At 40.2% G+C, this 20,751-nt stretch overlaps 2 protein-coding genes and 1 gene segment (V, D, J or C); all 3 read right to left on the reverse strand.

The window, feature by feature from the left end:
- Positions 1-417: 417 nt before the first annotated feature.
- Positions 418-2,035, reverse strand: LOC122846619. The segment is given in 3 exon segments: positions 418-504; positions 1,501-1,871; positions 1,952-2,035. Coding segments are annotated over 3 exon segments (522 nt in total).
- A 937-nt stretch (positions 2,036-2,972) lies between these two features.
- On the reverse strand, positions 2,973-10,608 carry LOC122846119 (solute carrier family 2, facilitated glucose transporter member 1). Of its 2 annotated transcripts, XM_044142894.1 has the most exons (10): positions 10,108-10,608; positions 9,821-9,919; positions 8,646-8,806; positions 8,314-8,554; positions 8,055-8,217; positions 6,833-7,017; positions 6,614-6,715; positions 5,217-5,318; positions 4,396-4,599; positions 2,973-3,954 (listed from the first exon to the last, which is right to left on the reverse strand). In XM_044142894.1, exons 1-10 carry the CDS (start codon positions 10,120-10,122, stop codon positions 3,775-3,777), a joined length of 1,452 nt encoding a protein of 483 aa, XP_043998829.1. In that variant the 5' UTR covers positions 10,123-10,608; the 3' UTR covers positions 2,973-3,774. The 2 variants fall into 2 exon arrangements, with proteins under 2 accessions (XP_043998829.1, XP_043998828.1); XM_044142893.1 differs by lacking the exon at positions 10,108-10,608 and having other exon boundaries at positions 9,821-9,940.
- Positions 10,609-11,070: 462 nt separating this feature from the next.
- The window catches only part of smoc1 (SPARC related modular calcium binding 1), a 63,901-nt gene continuing 54,220 nt past the window's right edge, over positions 11,071-20,751 (reverse strand). For 2 of the 6 annotated variants that reach the window (XM_044142884.1, XM_044142883.1), the window contains exons 14-15: positions 11,319-20,091; positions 11,072-11,224 (exon numbers count right to left, since the gene is read on the reverse strand). In XM_044142884.1, the coding sequence (XP_043998819.1) occupies positions 20,075-20,091 (17 nt within the window). In that variant the 3' untranslated portion in view covers positions 11,072-11,224; positions 11,319-20,074. Of the gene's footprint in view, positions 20,092-20,751 lie in introns of all 6 variants that reach the window. The other 4 variants (XM_044142882.1, XM_044142886.1, XM_044142885.1 and 1 more) reach the window with 4 other exon arrangements.

A 20,751-nucleotide genomic window follows, 5' to 3' on the forward strand; every position in this document is an offset into this window, starting at 1 on the left:
AGGAGCTGCAGGTCTCCATCTGACTGCTTGTACCAGAGGATTTGGTTGAAGTTATCGTCGCTATGTGAACATTGAATTTCGACTTCGCTGTCAGGAGATTTGAGCACGTCGGCCGGATGCTGCCTGACTTTGTCGTTTGGAGATGAGCCTGTGGGGAAACAGATAAAACTTATGAAATAGATGTGAGCTCAGAAACACTTTGCGGTAAACTGAAACTTTAAAATCTTAAAGATTTTACCTGAAACCAGGAGATTGCTTAAACTTAAGCAAAGCGAAAAAACGATGAGCATTTTCTTGGTCTCCAAACAGTGATAGTTAAATTACAGTATTCAATGCCAAATAGCAATGCTACCTCTTTTCTTACTGCATCAGAAAGTTTACTGACTTTTTGTTTCCTTGTTTGAAGGAAGCGTCAAATTATCCTCCTCCTTCTCTGACGTCACCAGAACCTCTTAGAACTGGTTCAGTGTCGACTGAACATGTGCTGCCACCTACTGGCCGCAACTGAAACATACAAAGAGGGAAAATGTTTTGCGTGTAGCACTGCAGAAAAAAAACACATAAAAAACATGTGGACAGGAATGTTAGGCTGCTTCATCGGCACATTATGGATGTTAGTTGGATTCTGCTTCAGTTTTAGCAAGTTCTCTTCATTAACTTCTTTTTTTATTATTATTTAGTCAGATTTTTCTTTTAAATCTTATCCATAAGAACAAAAATAGTGGTCATCCATGAATAAAAAGGCAGTTTAAAGCATTTTAATTGAATTGAATTGAATTGAATTGAATTGTGGGTAAGTTCAGGCGTTCCAAAACTAAGTCAAAGATCAGTGAAATTATGCGTATCAACACAATTGTATAATAATAAGAGACTGTGGAGCCCATTTGTCAAACTCGAGGCTCAGGAACCAAAGCATTTTTGAGCATTTTTTGTGGCCCTCTAGACTTTAAATTATTTTAATAAGTTCCTCCAGTTTTTCACAAATCCACAAAATTCACAAAAGATCAAAAAGATTTTCTCAATTTTATTGTAAATCTTTTCTCAAACTTGGCCAGAAACATTGGATTTAAGCGACTTCTGCTTCAGCCTTACTTGATGATGTCACGTGATCAATAAAAAGTAACTTTTAACATCAAACATCAGCGCAAATATTGTAAAAATTCCTCACAAATATTTCTCTAATTGTTTTTGTATTTTATTTATTTATTTATTTTAAATACAAAAACCATCACAAGATCCCAGAGGGACTGATCAGTGTGAAAACATGATCAATATTGTTTAAATTAAAAAAGAAAACAGAAACAATATGTTTGATATTTTAACACTTCAATGGGATTTACCAAAACATTCTGGCGCAACCGGCCCTTTAAGAACGGTCAGATATTTTTGATGTGGAACGAAATGAAAGCGAGTTTGTCGCTGCGGCTGTATGTGTGTGTTTGTGTGTGTGTGAGGAGTACAATGAGCACACAGTGCTTTGACTCCCCCTGCAGTCCAAACCACAGTAAGCCGTCGTTGGCTCTGTGGGTTTTTGTTCAGCCTTCCGGCCCGTCTGCACCGCTGTGCTGAGCTCACGGCGCAGAAATACAGGCCTTCATCTGCCGGCTCCAGGCTCCGCACCGTCAGCGCTCCGCTCTCAGCCTCCGCTTTGGTGGCTGAAAATTTCTCCTGGCTGAAGCTCCCGAAGTCGTGCTTGCTGCTCCCCGTCGTGGTGAAGACCACCAGCTCCATCGCTTTCCCCGGCAGCTGCCTGAACCAGTACATCTGGAAGTACGAGGGGCCCTTTTTGTGGCTGCAGTCGATTGTCGCGTCTCCGCTCTTGTTCTGCCATAAAACGGCGGGCTGGGTGACATCACTACCACCAGCAAAACCTGTGCGTATGATAAGGGCAGTGCTACACGTGAATAAATAAATATATGACGCTCGTAAAGCCTTTTAAATTGAATATCACCTGAAGTCCACAGGAAAGGCGCCAGGAATGGCAGGAGAAGTTGTTTTCTGAAGAGTTGATTCATCTTTTCACAAAGTCCATCAGTTTGAGCGGCAGAAATATAAAGACCTACAGGAAGGAGGAGGTTCAAATCTTCAGTCGAAAACTCATCCAGAGGATGGAAAACGTGGCTGCAGAGATCCGCCCCTGTTCCTGCACTTCCTGCAGAATTTGCCAAAAAATAACTTAAAAGTAAAGGATTCAGAAAAGAATATTTACTAAGGGCGTGCTGTGGTGGGGTAGTGGATAGCGCGACCCACATTTGGAGGCCTTGAGTCCTCGATGTGGCCGTCGTGGGTTCGATTCCCAGACCCGGCGACATTTGCCGCATGTCTTCCCCCCTCTACTGTCTACTGTCATATAAGAGACACTAGAGCTCACAATAGACCCCCTGGTGGGGAGAAAATAAATAAATATTTACTATGGAAAATGTTTCACATTTTTGAAAGGTTTTGCCCCAGGAGTGACTCAGTTTTATATATATATTTATTTATTTATTTATTTTTTTGTAGTGTTACTTGAGTAACAAGTGATATTAGGCCCATTTAAAAATTGTGATTTAAAATTGTAATTTTATTTTATTTTTTCTCATCAAAATCCCTTTTCAGGCAGGCTGCACAGTGGCGCTGTTGGTAGCACTGTTGCCTTGCAGCAAGAAGGTCCTGGGTTCGATTCCCGGAGTCTTTCTGCGTGTTTGTATGAATGTTTGGAGTTTGATGTTCATGTGAACTGAATGTCTTCCTGCTTCAGAACTTTAATAAAATTAAAGTTCATCGTTTCAATTGCATTTTCAGATTGCATCTTTTTTATTTATTTTTTTTTTTTTTTATTGATACTTAAAACTTCAGCTGTGGACTGAAAAAGATGTCCGTAATTTCACACTGAACTTTTTCTTTTTGAGCATTCATACAGTATGAGGACGAAAACAAACACAAAACTTCTAATCTAATTTAATTCAGTTTATTTATATTGTGCCAATTCACAACAAACGCCGTCACAAACAGAAGGAAATTTAATCACACAGACCAATTCAAATTCAATGACCGACATTCAAAATTGATCCTGCTTACCAAAACAATGAAGTCCACTGAAACGTACTGCTTCCTGTTTCTGTTTGTATGTGTGACTGAGCTGAAACGGCTTTTTTATTCATTTATTTTATTTGTAAAGTTTCTTTAAATTATGAATATTTGCCATAGGCAGCGAGTACTGAAGTTCATAAAGGCATTCCTAATTATCAATATTTGCAACATTTTTAATATTCACTAAATGACATGTGGTGGTCATAACATAACATAACAGAAGATGTTTTCCTCAGCAAACCTCAACATAAAGAAAAAACAACCAGGAGGTCAGTGATTAAATATAGTTTAATATATTACAGAACTTTAAAGTTATAGTCTAACAAAATGTCTGGCTCTGATTTCATTATCATCATGTCAAACTTTGATTCGGTTGCCTTTAAACATCCTTATTTTAAACATTTGTGTGTGTTACAGAAGAATGTTGCAAAATCAGATCTTTCCACCAAGAATAATAATTAAAATAAAAATCATCTAAAATGAAAATGTTCCTTTAAATATCATGACTATTTCAAATGGGATTCGTCTAGAGCTGTGCATTTCTTTCTCCAAGATTTTAGTCAAAAGAGTAAATTAAATGTGAGGTGTGGTGTTGCTTCCCTCCCCACACACAAAATCTATATTTGAGGAATCGTTTCTGTATTATTCTGTCAGCAGGCTGAGTTTCCTCTGTATCGTCATGGAGACGGAATAATCAGCTGCTCAGGCGAAAGTGTTGAATCCGACGCTGTTGTGCAGCGGGATTCCCTCCGCTCCTCTGAACTCCTCCACAATGTCGTCGAACGTGCGGCCTTTGGTCTCCGGGAGGCGGAGCCACGTGACGGCGAAGGCGAGCAGAGCCACGGCCGTGAAAATCAAGTAGACGTAGGCCCCGCAGATTTTCTGTAAGAGATTTTGGGGGAATAAAAAAAAAAAAAGAGAGAGACAAAATTACTATATTTATTGCTTTCCATGTTGCACTTAAAAAACCTGATGGGTCTCTGGTGATTTAAACTTGATGCTATAAAACCAAAAGGGCCGTAAAAACGGATCTTTGTTGGCTTACGCTTTCCCTCCACAGCTGATAATTCAATCACTCGGTCAATGATCTCAGCCTCGCTTCAAGCTTTTAGAGAGAGATTTATGCGTCTTAAACAACAACTGCACATAATTTATTTCCATTTTAAGTCGAGTGCGCATGTCTGCCATAAAGCAGGCCGGGGATTTTTACGGTCTGTGTTTAAAAGCAACGTCTCGGAGGCGCTAGGCGACCAACAAAAACAAGACGTTCGCCTCCCTCAAAGCTTCCTCAGAAGTCTGGCTCGACCGACCGTGTAAACTCACCAGCAGCGGAGGGAAGAGGAGGGCGAGGACGAACTTCCCTCCCCAGTTGACCATGCTGGTGAGCGCCATGGCGATCGGTCTCCCGGGCTGGTCGAACAGTTCGGCGGCGATGAACCAGGAGATGGGGCCGGGGCCCAGCTCGTAGGCCGAGACCACGCAGAACACCAGCAGGACCTGCAGGCTCCGCAGCTCTGGGACCAGGTGCTGCAGAGAGGGAGCAAAGGTCACCGTTACGCCTCAGGTGTGGCGTTTTGTCCCAAGGTCAAGCAACGTTTGATTGGTTAGGCACAGAGAAGAGAGCGGAGACTTCCATCAGGACTATCTGAGATTCTAGTTGGAAGGTGAAAGATTGTAAACAATGACATCAACGGGGATGTCTTGATGTGTTTAAAAAAAAAGAAAAAAAAGAAAAGCGGTTCGGGGTTTAAATGGACAAACCAGAACTGCAATTCAACGTCATCGTTGATGTTGAATCCAGGTCGCAGCAGATTTGTACATGTTTTTCCAGGCTATCTGGTCAGCCTTAAATGACCCAGATGTATATGTTCATTATTTGGAAAGTAGTTGGCTCCACAGGCTAAAGCTAAAGGCTAGCTCCTATTTGTTAAAGTCTGTTGACCAAGACCTGTCCTTAAACAACTCTGTTTGGTCAGACCCAAAGACTGACTGAAGTAAAATTATAGCCATACAAATATATCTATTGACATTTAGTGTTTGGAAAGAAAAGTTTAAAAGAAGAAGAAAACATAAGTTTTTCACTGCTTGCTTTTAAAGACACATTTCCAACGAGCATGAAAGCAACCAAACTATGATGGACTTACCAGAACAGAGTCGACTATGGTCATTAGGAAATTGCAAACTCCTATGGAGAGGAAACCAACCAGCAACAGCTTCCTCCTCCCGGCCCGCTCCATGAAGAAGAACTGGGGATAAATAATGAGAGGGAGGGGAAAAAAAAGGACAAGGAATTTGGTTTGCATCAAAATGTCCATGAAAATGTGGTTGGCTCAGATCTCAGGTTAGTTGAGAGAATTTATTATTAGTTTTCCAAAATAAGATTCTATTTGTGTATTGTGGGATATGTTTGTAAATATTAAAAACAATTAGTGTATTAATATGGATTGTATGTTATTAACTGGCTATGTAGAATAATGAATACCTGAAGGTCTAAATCAGTGCATAGAGACAGGCATAAGCAAACCCTAGTGGTCCCGCTGAGTACTGCAGGTAAATGACCGTTTATTTTGCTGTGGCGTCGTGAGCTGAAAGAGTGACGCGCACAACTAGCTTATTAAAGGATTGTGTTTAAAAGTGGCTTAAGACCAGGTCACTCAAAGTAGAAGCCAAAGATCCCGGTGGAAAGAAAACAACACCAGGATCACTGAAATGATCGGAGGAATTTGTGTCTGCAGGAATGTCTTCCAGTTTCTCGGGGTGAGCTGCAGAGCTTTGTTTTTAGAACATGATGCGTTGTGTTATCGTCGGGGCAGTTTCAAACTTTTAACTTCTGTTAAAAGTTTGAGAAACACTGATCTTTTTAAACTTAACAATTGTTTAATGAGAATGAGGATACTACTAAATTTCATTTTACGGTTTCAACAGAGATTTAAAAAAAAAAAGCTTTAAACAATTTAACTTTTAAATTTAAGATTTAAGAATAATTTTCATAGTCGGATTATTGTGTTACCATGGCTACAATTTCATTCAATGAGTTGAATCTTTGCATTTGAGCTCGGTGGTTATCTCAGCAGGGATTGCTTTTAAGCTCCGCCCCCTCTCCCAGATCCCACCAACTCTGTATTAAAACAACATTAGTGGTGGAAATGTTCTAAACAGGAGCAATGGGGGCCCCTGAGTCACACTATACCAAAGGCCCCAGACCATCTTGGGCCGGCCCTGTGCAGAGATTTAATCTCTGGAGGTCTAACACCACCACCGCACTGAATGAGCTCTGCTGCGCAGCATCATTTTGGCTTGGCTCCTTCCAATAGTTTACTCTGCAGTGTAGAACTGACCTTATAATGGTGTCCTCACCCAAATCAACACCAGTTCTTCATCACTGATCCCAGTGTAATTACATCAGATTCCTCATTTTTAAATAAAATGCCGCGATAACTTGACCACTAGATCGTCAGAACGACGTTTCCAGGAGGCAACACGTCAGCTTTATCCCAACCTCTGCTGTAGTTTGAATGAATTGGAAATGATTTGTACTCACTGCGACCAAAGTGAAGGTGACATTGACAACTCCCACACCTAGAGTCAGATATTTGGCCTCATTGAACTTGGCCTGGAACATTTTAGTGGAGTAGTTGATAATCTGGAATAAAAGAGCAGAGTTACTGGGAAATGTGTTTCTTTAAGATGGCAGTCCGTTAAAAGTAACGTCTTTAAGTTTTGTGGAAGGTTTTTCTTTTTTCTTTTTTTTTTTGCGTACTGCATTGAATCCAGAAAGCTGGCTCCCTAAGTTGACGAGGAGAACAATGAGGATCGGTTGCCTGTAGCTCCGTTTCTGGAGGAAATCCCGGACAGTGACGCGGGTCGGGGTGCGTGCAGCCTCTTCCTTCATTTCCTCCAGTTCGCTGGACACTTTGTCAGCGTGGCCTCGCAGTCTCAGCAGGGCTGCAGGGTGAAGACAACCATGTGCTTTCATAGGACTGATGGAATATGTGTGTCTTAGATGCGTTTTGTTCCTCAATGGCTAAAGTTTGTCCTGTCAACACAACCTAGTTGCCTATCAGAAATCTTAACATTTTTTAAGTCGTATGCGTTCATGTATTATGACATAACAAAAAGATTTCTTTCTACGTGCTAAAATTGGGTCAATGCAACCCAAACATCATCTCCTAATACAACTCCATTAAATATATTCTTGCCTCGCCTGTAGAGGCGGTGAGAGGAAAAGCTAAACCACCAGATGATCTGGTTGCTCTTAAATCCACTTTGGATCACAACTGAGTTAAATTTTTCATCTTTCCCCTTTCAATAGAGTTGCTTAATTTTGTCCACATTTGTGGCCATCCATTTTCACACCTAGTTTTAGTTTAATTAAAACTGGAAAATGGGTTATTAGTAACTGTGGAATTAAGAGGTTCTCAGGCACACTGCTGTAGATTTGTAGATACAAAAAAAACTATTCTTATTTGTTCTGCCTTTTTCTAACAGTCCGCTGTGGTGACAGACTGATAGCTGTTGGGTCTGACCAACGTTTCTCCAAAGTTTGAAATCATCTTAAGCTTCCTTTGAGTTGTGCTGGAGACCTGGAGAGGTTGGTGACTGATTACATTGTTCCCAGAGTTGATTGATGAACCCCTAAATGTTTTGAAATGATTCAAGATCGATGATCAGCAACACTGGCTATTGGCTTTTTTTGAAATTGTATTTCCTTCAAATCATGAATTTATATACATTTCCTTTCAACGCAGGAATCAAATTGAGATCAAGATTTTACTACATCCGTTCCAAAGCATTGACTTTATTGACCTTGTACATAATGTGGCGTCATTGTACTTTTGGTTGACCGAAATGTTCAGCTTGTCAAATAAAATACTGAATCGTGAAAGGTGTATATACAAAAACTTTTTTGTGACAATTGTAGATCCTGGGTTGACTTCATCTCCTGTGATTTCCTAATTGAGGCTACTGAAGCAGAAACCCACCGGTTTCCGCTTTCCTTTCCTCTCCCCGGTTCATCAGGAGGTAGCGAGGGCTTTCTGGGCAGAAAGGCAGAACCAGATACTGTGTCAGGGCCGGAATGAGAGACAGGGACAACATCATCGCCCAGTTGCTCTTTGTGCCCAGCGTTGTTTCCAGACCAGCCACCTGTAGCAAACAGTAAATACTTTATTCTACACCCTTTTGTAGTTTGTAAGACATTCACGAACGAGTTAAACCAAAGACCGCCGGCACCGTCCTTACCATCCCTATCAGGATGCCAGAGGCTAATGACACTTGGTTGAGTGTGGCAAAGGCTCCTCTCAGATTGGTAGAGGACACTTCCTGGATGTAGAGTTGGTTTAGACTCATCACAAGACCGCAGAACAGGCCAAACACCAGCCGACCCAGGATGAGAACCTCAAACGACCCGCTGGCTCTAGAGGCAAACATAACACACGCCGCTGCCACTGACAGACAGTTGGCGATCAGGATGGAGTTTCGTCTTCACAGGGAGAACAAAAACAAAACGCTCGTCAGTAGATCGTGGAAGCTCTGCCGTGCGTTTCCGTCATGCTTGTTTTCTTGATCCTCACCTGCCGTATGAATCTGCCAGGTGTTTAACCCCCAGAGAGGCCAGCAGCGCTCCAAAGTCCTTGATGCTGACGGATAGCGACCACAGCAGGGTCAGGCTGTGATCCGTCATCGATTGGTTGTGTCTGGCTCTCCATGTGCTGTTGAAGAACTCTTCGATGACCTGAAGACCAGCAATAAAAGGAAAAGCCAGGAGAACTTGGACCATGCAACCCAATGCCGATGTGCGAATGAAGCAGGAAGAACCTCGCGGCAAGCTAAGTTAAACGTTCAGCGGAGTGAAACTCTGCTGACTGTAGGAAGCACCTTTGGGGCCCGAGCCACTGAAAGTTTAGGCAGCTGCTAACTTCACAAGGCTGTGTGATATTTGTTTGACAGTCTGTCTGCTGTCTGGCTTTTCTGAAGTATTCCCAAGACTTGGCTGACCATCTGGGTTGCTTTTGGACTCGTAATTTTTTCTTGGAATGGGCATTTAATCTGTTGTCTACTTAATTTATACCATATGTTGTAATTACGAAGGAACAGAAGACAAAGAAAAGCAGAACATGAAGATGTAGCAAGTCTATATCATGACTATGTCCATTATTTGACAATGTAAGAGATTGTTGGCTCGTCTATACGGCACACCTTAAAGACGTTACAATCTCTACCTTATTATGTGTTTTTGATGTTTTTCTTTATAAACAGGCTTTTATCTAGTGGGGATGAAGCGATTATGAAATTAGACACCTGGGATGTGCAGCGGGTTACGCTGCAAAAACACAAAACACAAAATCTTAACAAGTATTCTGGTCTAGTTTCTTCTGCAAATATCTCGGTACATTTGAAATAAGACAAAACTAACTTAGAAATAAAGAAGATAGGAGCTTGTTTTCAGTAAAAATATTGTTTTATAATGAAAAATTACTCCTTTGATTCATTTGGAAAAGGTATTATTATAATTGAAGAATGGACTTCTTCAGTGTAAATTGAACATGACACCGTAAAATTTCAATCCATTGTGAAACATATAAATAATATGTTATATAATTTGAAATCATGACAAAAGCTTGATTTCATTATAAATAATGTATTTTTTTCCTTCCTGGTTCTGCAGTTATCACTCACCCCTAGTTTCACTCATGACCATTTAGTGGAATAATTGGATGCTAATAAACAGATCGGCCCGTCCTCTTACCCTGGCCGGAGCGTTGACGTTGCCAGTGTGGTAGCCGACCTGCAGGGGCCCAAGCACGGCCCCCAGGATGGAGGCCAGCAGCGTTGCTGTCAGATGGCTCTGGAACAACAAACAGTGCATTTTCCCAAATGTTTCAGCTCAGCCTCTTTGAAAATGTGGCCGGAAAATAGAAACGTAACAAAACGACCGCAGCTTGTAGCTGCAATTTGCTTCTGCTCAGAACCGACGTTTCTCATTCGTATGGCGTTTTGAAGTGAATTTTTGTGTTGATTTGTCAAAAAACAAACCTCTTTGGATGCCATCTGTTGGGGCGAGACAGAATATCTCTCCTGGAAAGCAGGCGCATTTATTGTCTAGTTTTCTGAAAGTAAATGAGCACAAAAGATTAGCATTGGGTTTTATTTATAATTTTGTCTTCTTTGGAAAAACCTATACTTTCTTAAAATCCTGGAATTATCATGAACATTTTAAAAGAGGAAGAAATGTGAGGCGCGTTTATCAAAGTGTTTTAGTCAGACTAAAAATGTAGTGAAATGTCCTTGTGGCCTGATTTATATAAGCAAAACTGAAAGAGAAGAAAGAATCAGCAATATTTGTAATAAAAACAAGAGTTACTTATTTTCTGACAGAGACGTCTTTCGTTGTGCACGGCTAAAAAGGTGATTCTACAAAGCATCGATTCAAAAGTGTGCATAGAACCACACAAATAAATGGAAAAAATTCAACTAAAACCTGAAATATGTATGCTTTGTGTAAGGTTTTCACGCAAAATCATTAAAAACATATACCAAAACGTCAAGTTTCAAGATGGAAAACAAAAAAAATTAAATGCATTAGAGCAGACACAAGACAAAAAAAAAATGCATTTTTTTGTGCTTTGAAATTATGTAATTGATGCTAATTTTCATAGATGACAACCAATTGTGTCTTTGTGACAGTAATGACAAGGAAAAAGTAAAAAAAAAAAAGAGAATTATTTTTAAACTTTTGCAAAGTACAAGTACAAGTAATAAAAAAGAAAACCCCCAAACAGAAACAGCTGTTTTTATTGCACTAAAATTCAGTGCAATAAAAACAGCTGTTTCAGTTTTTGACCTGGACTTAGTGACTAAATCCCCTGATGTATTTCGGTACGTTACACACTCTGCCTTTGAGCTGCATCAAAATACAAAAGTACAACTCACAGAATGCTAATCATAAAAACAGTGACAAATGTATTTCAATCATCTTAAACCAACTCACCAGAGCAGTGGACTGGAAAAACGTCTCGTTTTTTCCCGTAGCATTAATTTGTCTGAATCTCTCTGGCATCAGACGCTTGTTTCAGTTAAAATGAGATGGGTGAGTTAATAATTCATAGCTGCTTTCATAACCACACCGGTTCCTTCTTCTCCCCCTGAGTTTCTGAAATGACAGCGCATTATTCAGGACACGCACATTTTGGACCTGCGGGTTCCCCCTTACACAGTCGCACCCAGCCGATGCATTTGGAGCGGACCTGGTAAAACGGTTCCAGTGGGCCTCCTCTGCTCTCCGGCTGACAGAGGAGCCGTCTGTACGAACCAAAGCCTGCGGCCGCGTTTGGGATGAGGGGAAAAAAACCAAACTGTTCTGAGGTCAGAGCTGAAAATGAACCTGGAGCACAGAGGAGGCATTTTAGAAGGTGGGGAAAACACTGACATTAGGGAAAAGGTGTGTGTGTGGGTTGTTTGTTGAAGTTTAATGATAATGTTTTTAGCTGAGACGGGAATTCTTAGAGCACTTCATGGCTCCACAGGATCGTATCTCTTCCTAAGAATACTGAATGCTGAGGGTTTGATTAAATCAGAAACAGACTTCACACTCCTCTATGGGGAGAGCAGTCCAGAGACTGACAAATGTGAAAATTAACATATTCTTGTAACCCTTATGGACGTCAGTCAAGCACATTGGACATCGATTTGAAGCGCTGAGCCGCAACTTTGTAGCAAAAGTTTGATCAAATTTACTACTGTAAACTTTTAAACTCTCTCGCGGTCTTAAAAGACGGGGCTCCATTCTAGCCCGCGAGCTTTTTAGCCTGTGCGAGGTCCAGCGGGGTTGCACTGACTCCGCGTTCGCTTTTACAAGGTCTCTTTTCCTTTCACGTACTTTCGGGAACTGATGGCCACAGTAGAGCCTCTCTGACAACATGAAGTAGACTGGAACAGTGAAGTATCTGAATTAATATAAAGTCATAATGTTATCCCCTCATCAAAAACATACCTGGAGAGTTGCCTTGTTTCTTTCATGCATGTTTGAGAAATCCTTTAATCTCCCATGGCAACCAAAACATCTAAGTGGACGTAGCTCCGCCTTCCAGAAGCCTAATCTTACAGGCTTCCATATCACAGAGCACAGCTACTCTACAATTCCTCCACTCGGCTCCTTCAGACTAGCCAGCAGCAATTAGCAAACAGTTTTTAAAGACAAAGAAACCCAATTTTGGGACATAAATCTTCTTTTCATATTTATATGATATATGCAGCATTCTTATAACAACTGGAGCTAACATGGCTACTTGATTGTGCTGTAAAACCGCACCATGTGGCTGGAAGTCAGTGAAAACGACACAGGCTCCCTATTTATTTTTCTGATTTAGAAGTACGTAAACAAGTATGTAGGCAACATGTTTTCTTGGCATTAATCTATTTCGTACATGTTTTCGTGAACGGGTCCTCTCATATTCTTGAAACTTTGACACTTTTAGTCTCATTTAGGAGAGTGAAGGACGTGGCGTCGTTATCAGTTTCTGACTTTATTCAAATTCAGTGAAGACATGTTTTAACAGGTGAACCACAGTTTGAAAACATCCATATTATAATGTTCTGACTAGAGGAAATACACTTCAAAACTTCACATAGGAGAGTTTGTTTTGCCTTTTAAAATTCGTTCGCGTTGAACTAACTTTTTTACACGCGAGTTTGGCACAGTGATTCACGTTTGGCACAAAACCGGCAAGAGAACGAAAGAGACGATGTACATATGGACGTTGTTTGAGTTTCACATGACAAAAAGAAAGAGGGGAAAAGAAGAAGAGTAGTATGCTTTAGGAGGTTTAATGCACCATCCACCTGCAGGCTCTGATCCTGCAGCTGAGTTCTTAATCAGGGTGTGGATACGCCTGTCTGGAATGTGACCCTTGGAGGCCCCTGACCCCCTGCGGCCCCCACCGTGCTCCGACAGCTGGGCAGGTGCTGCTGCGGGTGGGGGTCGGGGGAGCAGAGGGCACCAGACACAAATGGTGAGCAGTGCATAGCTAGCATCCCCCTCTCATACCCCCACCTCAGCACAAACTAATGGCTCTCTTCAAATTACCTGTAATCGAGTTGCTGATCTGTTGCTAAGTGTTTCAATGCACCCAAAAAAAAAAAGAAAAAAGAAAGAACGAAAACTCAGGAAATTATGAAGCAATTTTGCTCATCACCTCAAGAACATCTGGAGAGTCCGTGAACGTTGTGTTTAATTAAAACTAAATTCTAAACAGATGAGCTGAAATGCGTTTCTAGCGACATGGTGCAACATAAAACCTTGCGTTCTTACACACGCCGCTGGCTGAGTTATTTTTATAGTTTCCATGTCATTTTTTATTTTATGTTTTTTATTTTAAATTGCCAATTAAGTCATTGAGGCTTGTCCGGTCCCGTGTGTCTTGCTAAAGTATTCATGAGTCATTTTGCAACTTTGCAGCCTAACATTTGTATGATCCATCACTGTGAAGTGAATGATTTAAAACAAAAAATAATACATTTATCTTTACTGAAGAAAAACTGGAAAGTGTGGCACGCTTCCCTATTCAGCTCCTTTGACTTCATTTTTTTTCTTCTATTTGGTTTTTATTTCAATACCAGTCATTTATATTCTAACCTGTTTTACACATCTAAAGAGTTGGGGGGGGTTTCCTTTCTTGGTAGTGACACGTATATGTGGATATGCAGCAATATGGGAGATATTAAACACATTAGTAATCTAATGTGTTACTATTCTAAATCCAGTAATCAGATAAAAGTTACTTATCCAAATCACTGTGTGTTACTATTTTCTTTAGTAATGTAATTTTATATAAGGCTCTCCCTGCTGTCCACTGTTTCCCGGATGGACAGGGAAATGTTCATATGTCTTTGTTTATTCAGTTAATATAAGTATATGGTATAGATACGAATGCATTTATATTTCCTGAATGACGTCGAGCTTCGCGCTGCGCTCCAGAAAAACTGCAGATATGGAGACTAATATGAACAGCACAAAAAACGTGAAAACAGCCATAAATGAACGTTATGCAACCAAACGCCGTTATAGATGTTATTATTAAAATAAGTGTCACAAATCTGTGCAGCCATGTGAGTTGTGGAGCCGCAGGAGGAGCTCTGTGAGCTGCAAACACAGGGCCGTAACTCAGAACCTGGACGCTGGGGCTGGGGGGGGTTAGTCTTAATTCCTATTTGGAGTTTTCCAGACAATAGTGGAACACACACTAAAGTTATCCAAAGATCTTTTTTTTTTGTTACTGTTGTAACCATTAAACTATCTTATCAACCTTATAAGTGGAGACACATTGTTGATATCACCATCATAAAATAACTTTCAATGTTGACAAAATTTAACACAATTTTCACAGGTGGTTGAACGTTGTTGTCAACAGATGCAGAAAGTAACTAAAAACGTTACTTTTAATGTAACTTAGTTACTTTGCAAGTCAAGAAGTCACTAATCTAACGAAGTTACTTTTTCAAAGAGTAATCAGTAATCAGATTAAAGTTACTTTTTCAAAGTAACAATGCCGTCACTGACAATAACTAATTGGACAATTTACCATCTGGCCAATTTTATTATTGTGACAGGCCAACATACAACTTATGAATGGATGCGTACACGGTGTGTTTGATGTTTGTTGTTGTTGTTTGAACAAACAGGTTTTTGCTCCAAAACCTGCTGATTTGACACGGCCAGCGTGTGTTAAGCCTCATGACTCCCTGGACCATAATGCTGCACCTGTACTGCCAATACATCACTGTCGATGCTCCAAATTCGTCAGTCAGCTCTGAAGGCCCTCCGCAACCTGCGTAGCCTCAACTCAAACGGTAACAAATAGGAACACACACCCCCAGCCCGACACACACACACACACACACGCACACACACACACACACACACACACACACGCACACACACACAAACAGAGATCCTAAAGCAGCTGCGTCATTATAAAACTCTTTTGAACTTCACACTAAAAGTCAAATGCCACATGTGTTAGAGCAAGACAGATGTACTGCAGCTGCCTCCTGGCTCTGGTTTCATCTACGATCCTTCCACCCACACACACACGCACACACACACACACACACAGGCCCTCTTCAGCAACCTCTGCTCCATCACGCACAGACAACATCCGCACCTTTGAAGTCTCATCACTAAATCAGATGAACAAACAATCCGGTCAAAAAAAAAAGAAAAAAGAAAACGACTTGGTTTTTTGCAGTGAGTCGTTATTAGTTTAATGAAGAAGAATAGAAGAGGGGATTTCTATGTTTATCATTATGTTGCACCATTTAACTTATACTAAATCATGAGTCTGGGTTATTCATTTGTGTATTTTTTATATACATATACGGATGATATGTGAAATTCTTTTTGTGGTATTTCTTTTACTTCAACAGTACTGTCAACATCGCAGCAGCTGACCATTTTACATTATTTCTTATAAGAATTACATAAATAGAAAGGCTGTTATGATAAACATAAAGTCACTATTTCTTGAAGGCCTCTAAAAATCTTTCGTTTCAGTGCCTCCCCAATGTTTCTTTTGTTTATTTGTTTGGGTTTTTTTCATGAGGTTTTCTAAAAATGTTTCCTCGTCATATTTTTTTTAAAATGTTTGACGAAAGAAATCACAAAAATAGAAATTTAGTGGTATACGCTACACAAATGAGTTTTAGGGAACACATTAGTCGAGAAATGTTTTGAAATTTTAATCAAGCTGATTAGTGCGTAATTAGTGTGTAAATTAAGTGTTCAGTAATGGTTAAATTCCTACTATGGAGGCTGGCTTTATTTTGATAACAAACCACATGTGAACATATGAATTTTAAGTGATTCCGACAGCTGTTAGCTCAATTTATACAGTTCCAACAAGAATGATTAGATGGATGTTTGTGTGAACTGTCATAAACCTGTATTTATTAAAAGCTCAGAGTTTCTGAGTTGGAGCAAGAACTAAACTTTTAATCCCCTTTTAGCTCATTTGACAGGCAAATTCACATTAGCTAGCATGCTAGCAGACCCAAGAGCTAGCAAGCTTAGCTTCTCCATCAAGGCAAGCATTGTCAGTCAAATTTCCTTTACACCTCACAGCAATAGATTCTTAATATTTCAGGGATGTTCTGTTAGTCATCGACAAGTTTGTACTTTTTTTGCTTCTTTTCAACATAGCTGCATGAAGGAAATGGGGAAAAAGAGTAAAGGTTAACTTAATAACTAATTTAGTTGAGTAGGTATGTTTTCAACACTCTGTAAAGTTTCATACATTAGACTTTTGGATGTTTGCCATAATTCTTTGATGTGTATTACATTAAAATATATGCTTTTGACTTCAACCAAGAAGAAGCAAATTGCCAGTTTTACCGTTTGAATTGTTTTATGGATGCAGTTACCCATCTTCACCATTTGGGGGCAGTGTAAAACTCCTTCTCTCCACTGTTTGAATCTCTCTCGACTGTCCAGAATAGTCGAGGTTTAAACAGATGCTGATATGAACAACATTGTATCATTACTGTTTTTGTTATAAGTTAAGAATGCCACACCTGTTCAGATGTTTGTTTTTTTAAAATTTAAGGACAAAACTTTTTTTTTCTTCATAATAGCACATTCAGGAAAGAAACAAGCAAAGCTCTTGAAATTAGTTTTATAAGTTCCTGCCTAATGACAGGATTCACTTTATAAGATCATTTTGTTCTTCTTCTTTATTATTATTATTATTATTATTATTATTATTATTATTATTATTATTATTACTTTTGCTACATTCTTATGACGAATAGAACATATTATTTTTGAGCGGCATAATTTACTTTATCAAGAATTGCCGTGGGTTTGAGTCGGATCTCATTCTTCAATTTTAGTGAAAAAAAAAAAAAAAGAAAATCACTTTTGAAACACGGTTGGAGTCAAAGTGACAGCCAGCTGCAGCACCCCCTCTACACACACACACACACACACACATCCCATCGCCATCTGTGCTGATTGTCAGCCTGTTGGCTCGTTTTTAAGATGTTTCCGAACAATCTGCAGCTCGCTGCGTCTGGAAGCACTTCGGCAGACACACAAAAAGCTTTGTGTTTCTAACCTGGATGGGAAGGGGGGAAAAAAGTTCACTCAGGAGGAGAAACTGCACAGGACTCGAGGAAGGATGGGATTATTCTCTTGTTCTTGGCACAAATGTTCAGTTCAAGTTAGAATAGAAAAAACCGGACTTTCTGATTGTAAGCACCAGTTGCTGTGTTACATTCCTGCTGGTGTTCAGTGGTGAAGGCAGACACAAAATGAAGCAGAGCATGGATTAAAAAAAGAGTAAAACATAAACAGCCCAGTCTAAACGTGAATGAGTTAGAAGAAGAAGAAGGAGAAAAGGGGATGTGTTTTGCAAGAAGCTACACTGACAGTGAAGTACATTTCAAATCATGCCACTGTAGTGGGATTTAGTAAAACCGTCAAACAAAAAGGTTATGGTACATATTTACAATAAAAAGCATTTCGTGTCCATGAGCCGCTGCAGATATCTGTGGGGGAGGACAAAGACAAAACAAGACAAAAACACACTCACACACAAACACACGAGTGTCCAGACTCCAGCAGTGAAAGCGTGTTTCTCCTAGCTTGAAACCCAATTGTTCCCAAATGTGGGGAGGAATTTTTATGCTTCACATTCCTAAAAGATTTAATATTTCTTCCCTCTCTGCTCCGTTGTGTTTTTGCATCGAGAGCGGGATCAGATGAGGTGGGGCGGATTTAAGGTGGACGCTGCCGATTGTTTTAGGGATGAGCGCCGACTTGAGGCACCGGAGTAACGATGCTCAGAAAACGTATTTGTTTTATGAAATTGAAATTTGTACGCGAATGCCACGTTTTGTTGAAATTGTTGATTCTGCGTTTAAAACCAGAATCTTTGTTCGTTGAAGGAGCATCAGGCTAATTAAGCAAATCAACAGCAAACAACAAACTGAAAGCTTTGTTCTCCCTCATTACCCCGTTGTTTTTAAAAGCCGTTTTGATACTTAACTCCGCAGACGACTGTTAATCCACCATCATGCTACCTGATAAAGCTAAGGTTATTTTCTCACACAATAATGTTCCTATTGGTCATTTTTGGAAATTTCAATTGCATGTAAGTATTTAAGTGGCTTGAAATGAATCATATAGTTTCACTTTACATCCACTAATTTGAGGCTTCTCAAAGTACTGAGTCACAGTTTAGTGGAAGTAAAAAAAAAAAAAAAAAGAATACATGGTTGTCAAATGTTTTACAGGTAAAAATCTGAAAAGTGTGGTGTGCTTTTTTTTTGCATCCAGCCCCATCCATCCATCCATTTTCTAACACCCTCTCAAATAAAAATTCAGCGCAATCGACTGAGTTTAGAAGTCGCCTGCTCAGTGAATAAAGTCTTTCTGCGCACAATTTATGAATCCAACTGAAGACCTCGCAGGTTTGCAGCATCGTGGTGGCGGCAGCATCATGGGAATCGATGGAGCTACTTACGTCCAGCCAGTTGGCTCACCTTCCTACAAACAGCCTGAGATACAATCAAAGGATATTCGTGTGTAAAAATGTCCCAGTCAAACTCCAGACAAAAATGAAATTTAGAATCAGGGGCAAGACTTGAAAATTGATCTTTAGATATGATCACAGTTTAATCTTGTTTGATCATTTCCAATCTTTAGATGTTCAAAGCCTGTAGAAACAAACGTGTTGTTCTACTAAGGATTAATCCAGGACGGCTGAACACACGCGCACAACTTTCCGAGGACAAATCGACAACCATGTCATCGTTTTCCGTCTACGTTTTACCACCTGGCCCTGCCACATTAAATGTCAGTAAAAATTACACCAAACACGAAAAAAATCTGAAAACACCAAAAGCAAAATGGCAGCTGAACAAGGTGGAACATGTGCCTGATGCATCACTTACAATAATCTTTTGTTGGAGATATTTTACTCATTTCCAGGTTTGTGTTATTTAAAGGCTCATCTTTTAAGGCACAGACGTCCACACTGCCTGTCTTTAGGTATTCGGACGTGCCAGTTTATCTGGGGAAGTTAGCGGAGCTAGCAGCGGAGCTAAACTGATGGCTCCGATCGGCCAATCACCCGCTGGGTTCTGAAGAAGAGACGCATTACGCCACCACGGGTATCGTCTGAACTTCTTCGGCGCTTTTTACTGCCTTTTTTTATTATTGTGTTTTTGTTTGCTTTTTTTCTTTAGCTAACAGACTGTGAGAAGCATTTAGCGCAGATGGCGTGGCTGTCTTGCATCGGTTTTGGGTGGCACAGCTAAGTACTTGCGGCTAGTTTCAACATCTGTTGTTGTTGTGTTTTTTGTTGTTGTTTTTTACGAGGAAAACACCAACAGATCTATAGCCAGAGTTCATTGTTTTATGCTGACAAATCAGGTGTAAGTCAGTGGGTTCACACTGACTTACTTTGTTTTTGTTTTTTGTTTTTTTCGATTGTTGTCTGTTGATTCTCCGCTGAGCTGCCTGCTGCTGCAGCATGTCTGACGGTGGTGGGGGGTTGGGGGCGAGGGTGGTGTCATGTTTTATTGGACAGGCCTGGGATTGAGACATGTGGACTGAACAGATCAAGACAGCAGACTGAATGTACAGCAGGGGAGGGGGGAGTGGTTACATACACATACGCGCTCTTCCAGTGGTGAGCCTGTCAACTCTTTACAAATATATTCTCATTTCTTTTACTTAGTGAATTCTCAGTCACTTCAAGATGAAAAATAACAAACAAAAAAAAAGCAGTTAATATGTCAGACACAGGGAGGAAAAAGTGCAATTATTTTGGCGCCGCTTTGTTGCTTTTCTCTTTTTTCTCTCTCTCTTTCTTTCTTTCTTTTTTTTTCGATTCAGAAACTTCTAGATTTCTCTGCTCCGTTATTAGGATCCCGTCAGGAAGCGTGCAGACGCGTCGCCTCCGTCCCCTCGGCTCTCGTCTTCAGCTTCTCGGCCGTTCTCTCCTCACGCCAGACGGCCGACTGGAAGAACAGACAGAGAGACGAAGCGTTGGAGAGAGAACATGTGTGACATTCAGCTTTGTTTTTTTTTTTTGTATGTTGGTTTTTACATGAGCTGACATGTGACGGCGTAATAGGGTCTGTGTAGATTTTTAAAAAATTATTAATTAAATTGATTTTATATTAAATTTCTGTCAAAAAACTCAAGACATTTTGAGATTAATCTCAGAAATTGTCTAGAAAAAGAAACAATTAAATTTCTGAGGTTCCAGAGTTAAAAAAAAAAATCAACTTTGGAAACTTGGATAATTTCCAAAACTCGAAAACTTTCAACTTTTGAGACTCCAAAATTTCGGGGCGTGCTGTGGTGGCGTAGGGGACATTTGGAGGCCTTCAGTCCTCGACACGGCGGTTGCGGGTTCGATTCCTGGACCTGGCCGACGTTTGCCGCATGTCTTCCCCCCTTTCCTGTCACTCTACCTTCGAATAAGGGACACTAGAGCCCACAAAAGACCCCCTAGTGGGGGAAAAAAAAAAAGAGACTCCGAAATTTCTCTGTTTTTTTTTTTTTTTTTTTAGAAAATCTCTGAGATTAATCTCAAAATTTCTGACTTTTCTGGAGCAGATTTACTCTTGGCCCTAACACGCTGTCACATCCACATGACATGGAGCAGACACATG

The sequence above is a fragment of the Gambusia affinis genome, linkage group LG16, assembly GCF_019740435.1.
Source record: "Gambusia affinis linkage group LG16, SWU_Gaff_1.0, whole genome shotgun sequence".
Classification (NCBI taxonomy): domain Eukaryota; kingdom Metazoa; phylum Chordata; class Actinopteri; order Cyprinodontiformes; family Poeciliidae; genus Gambusia; species Gambusia affinis.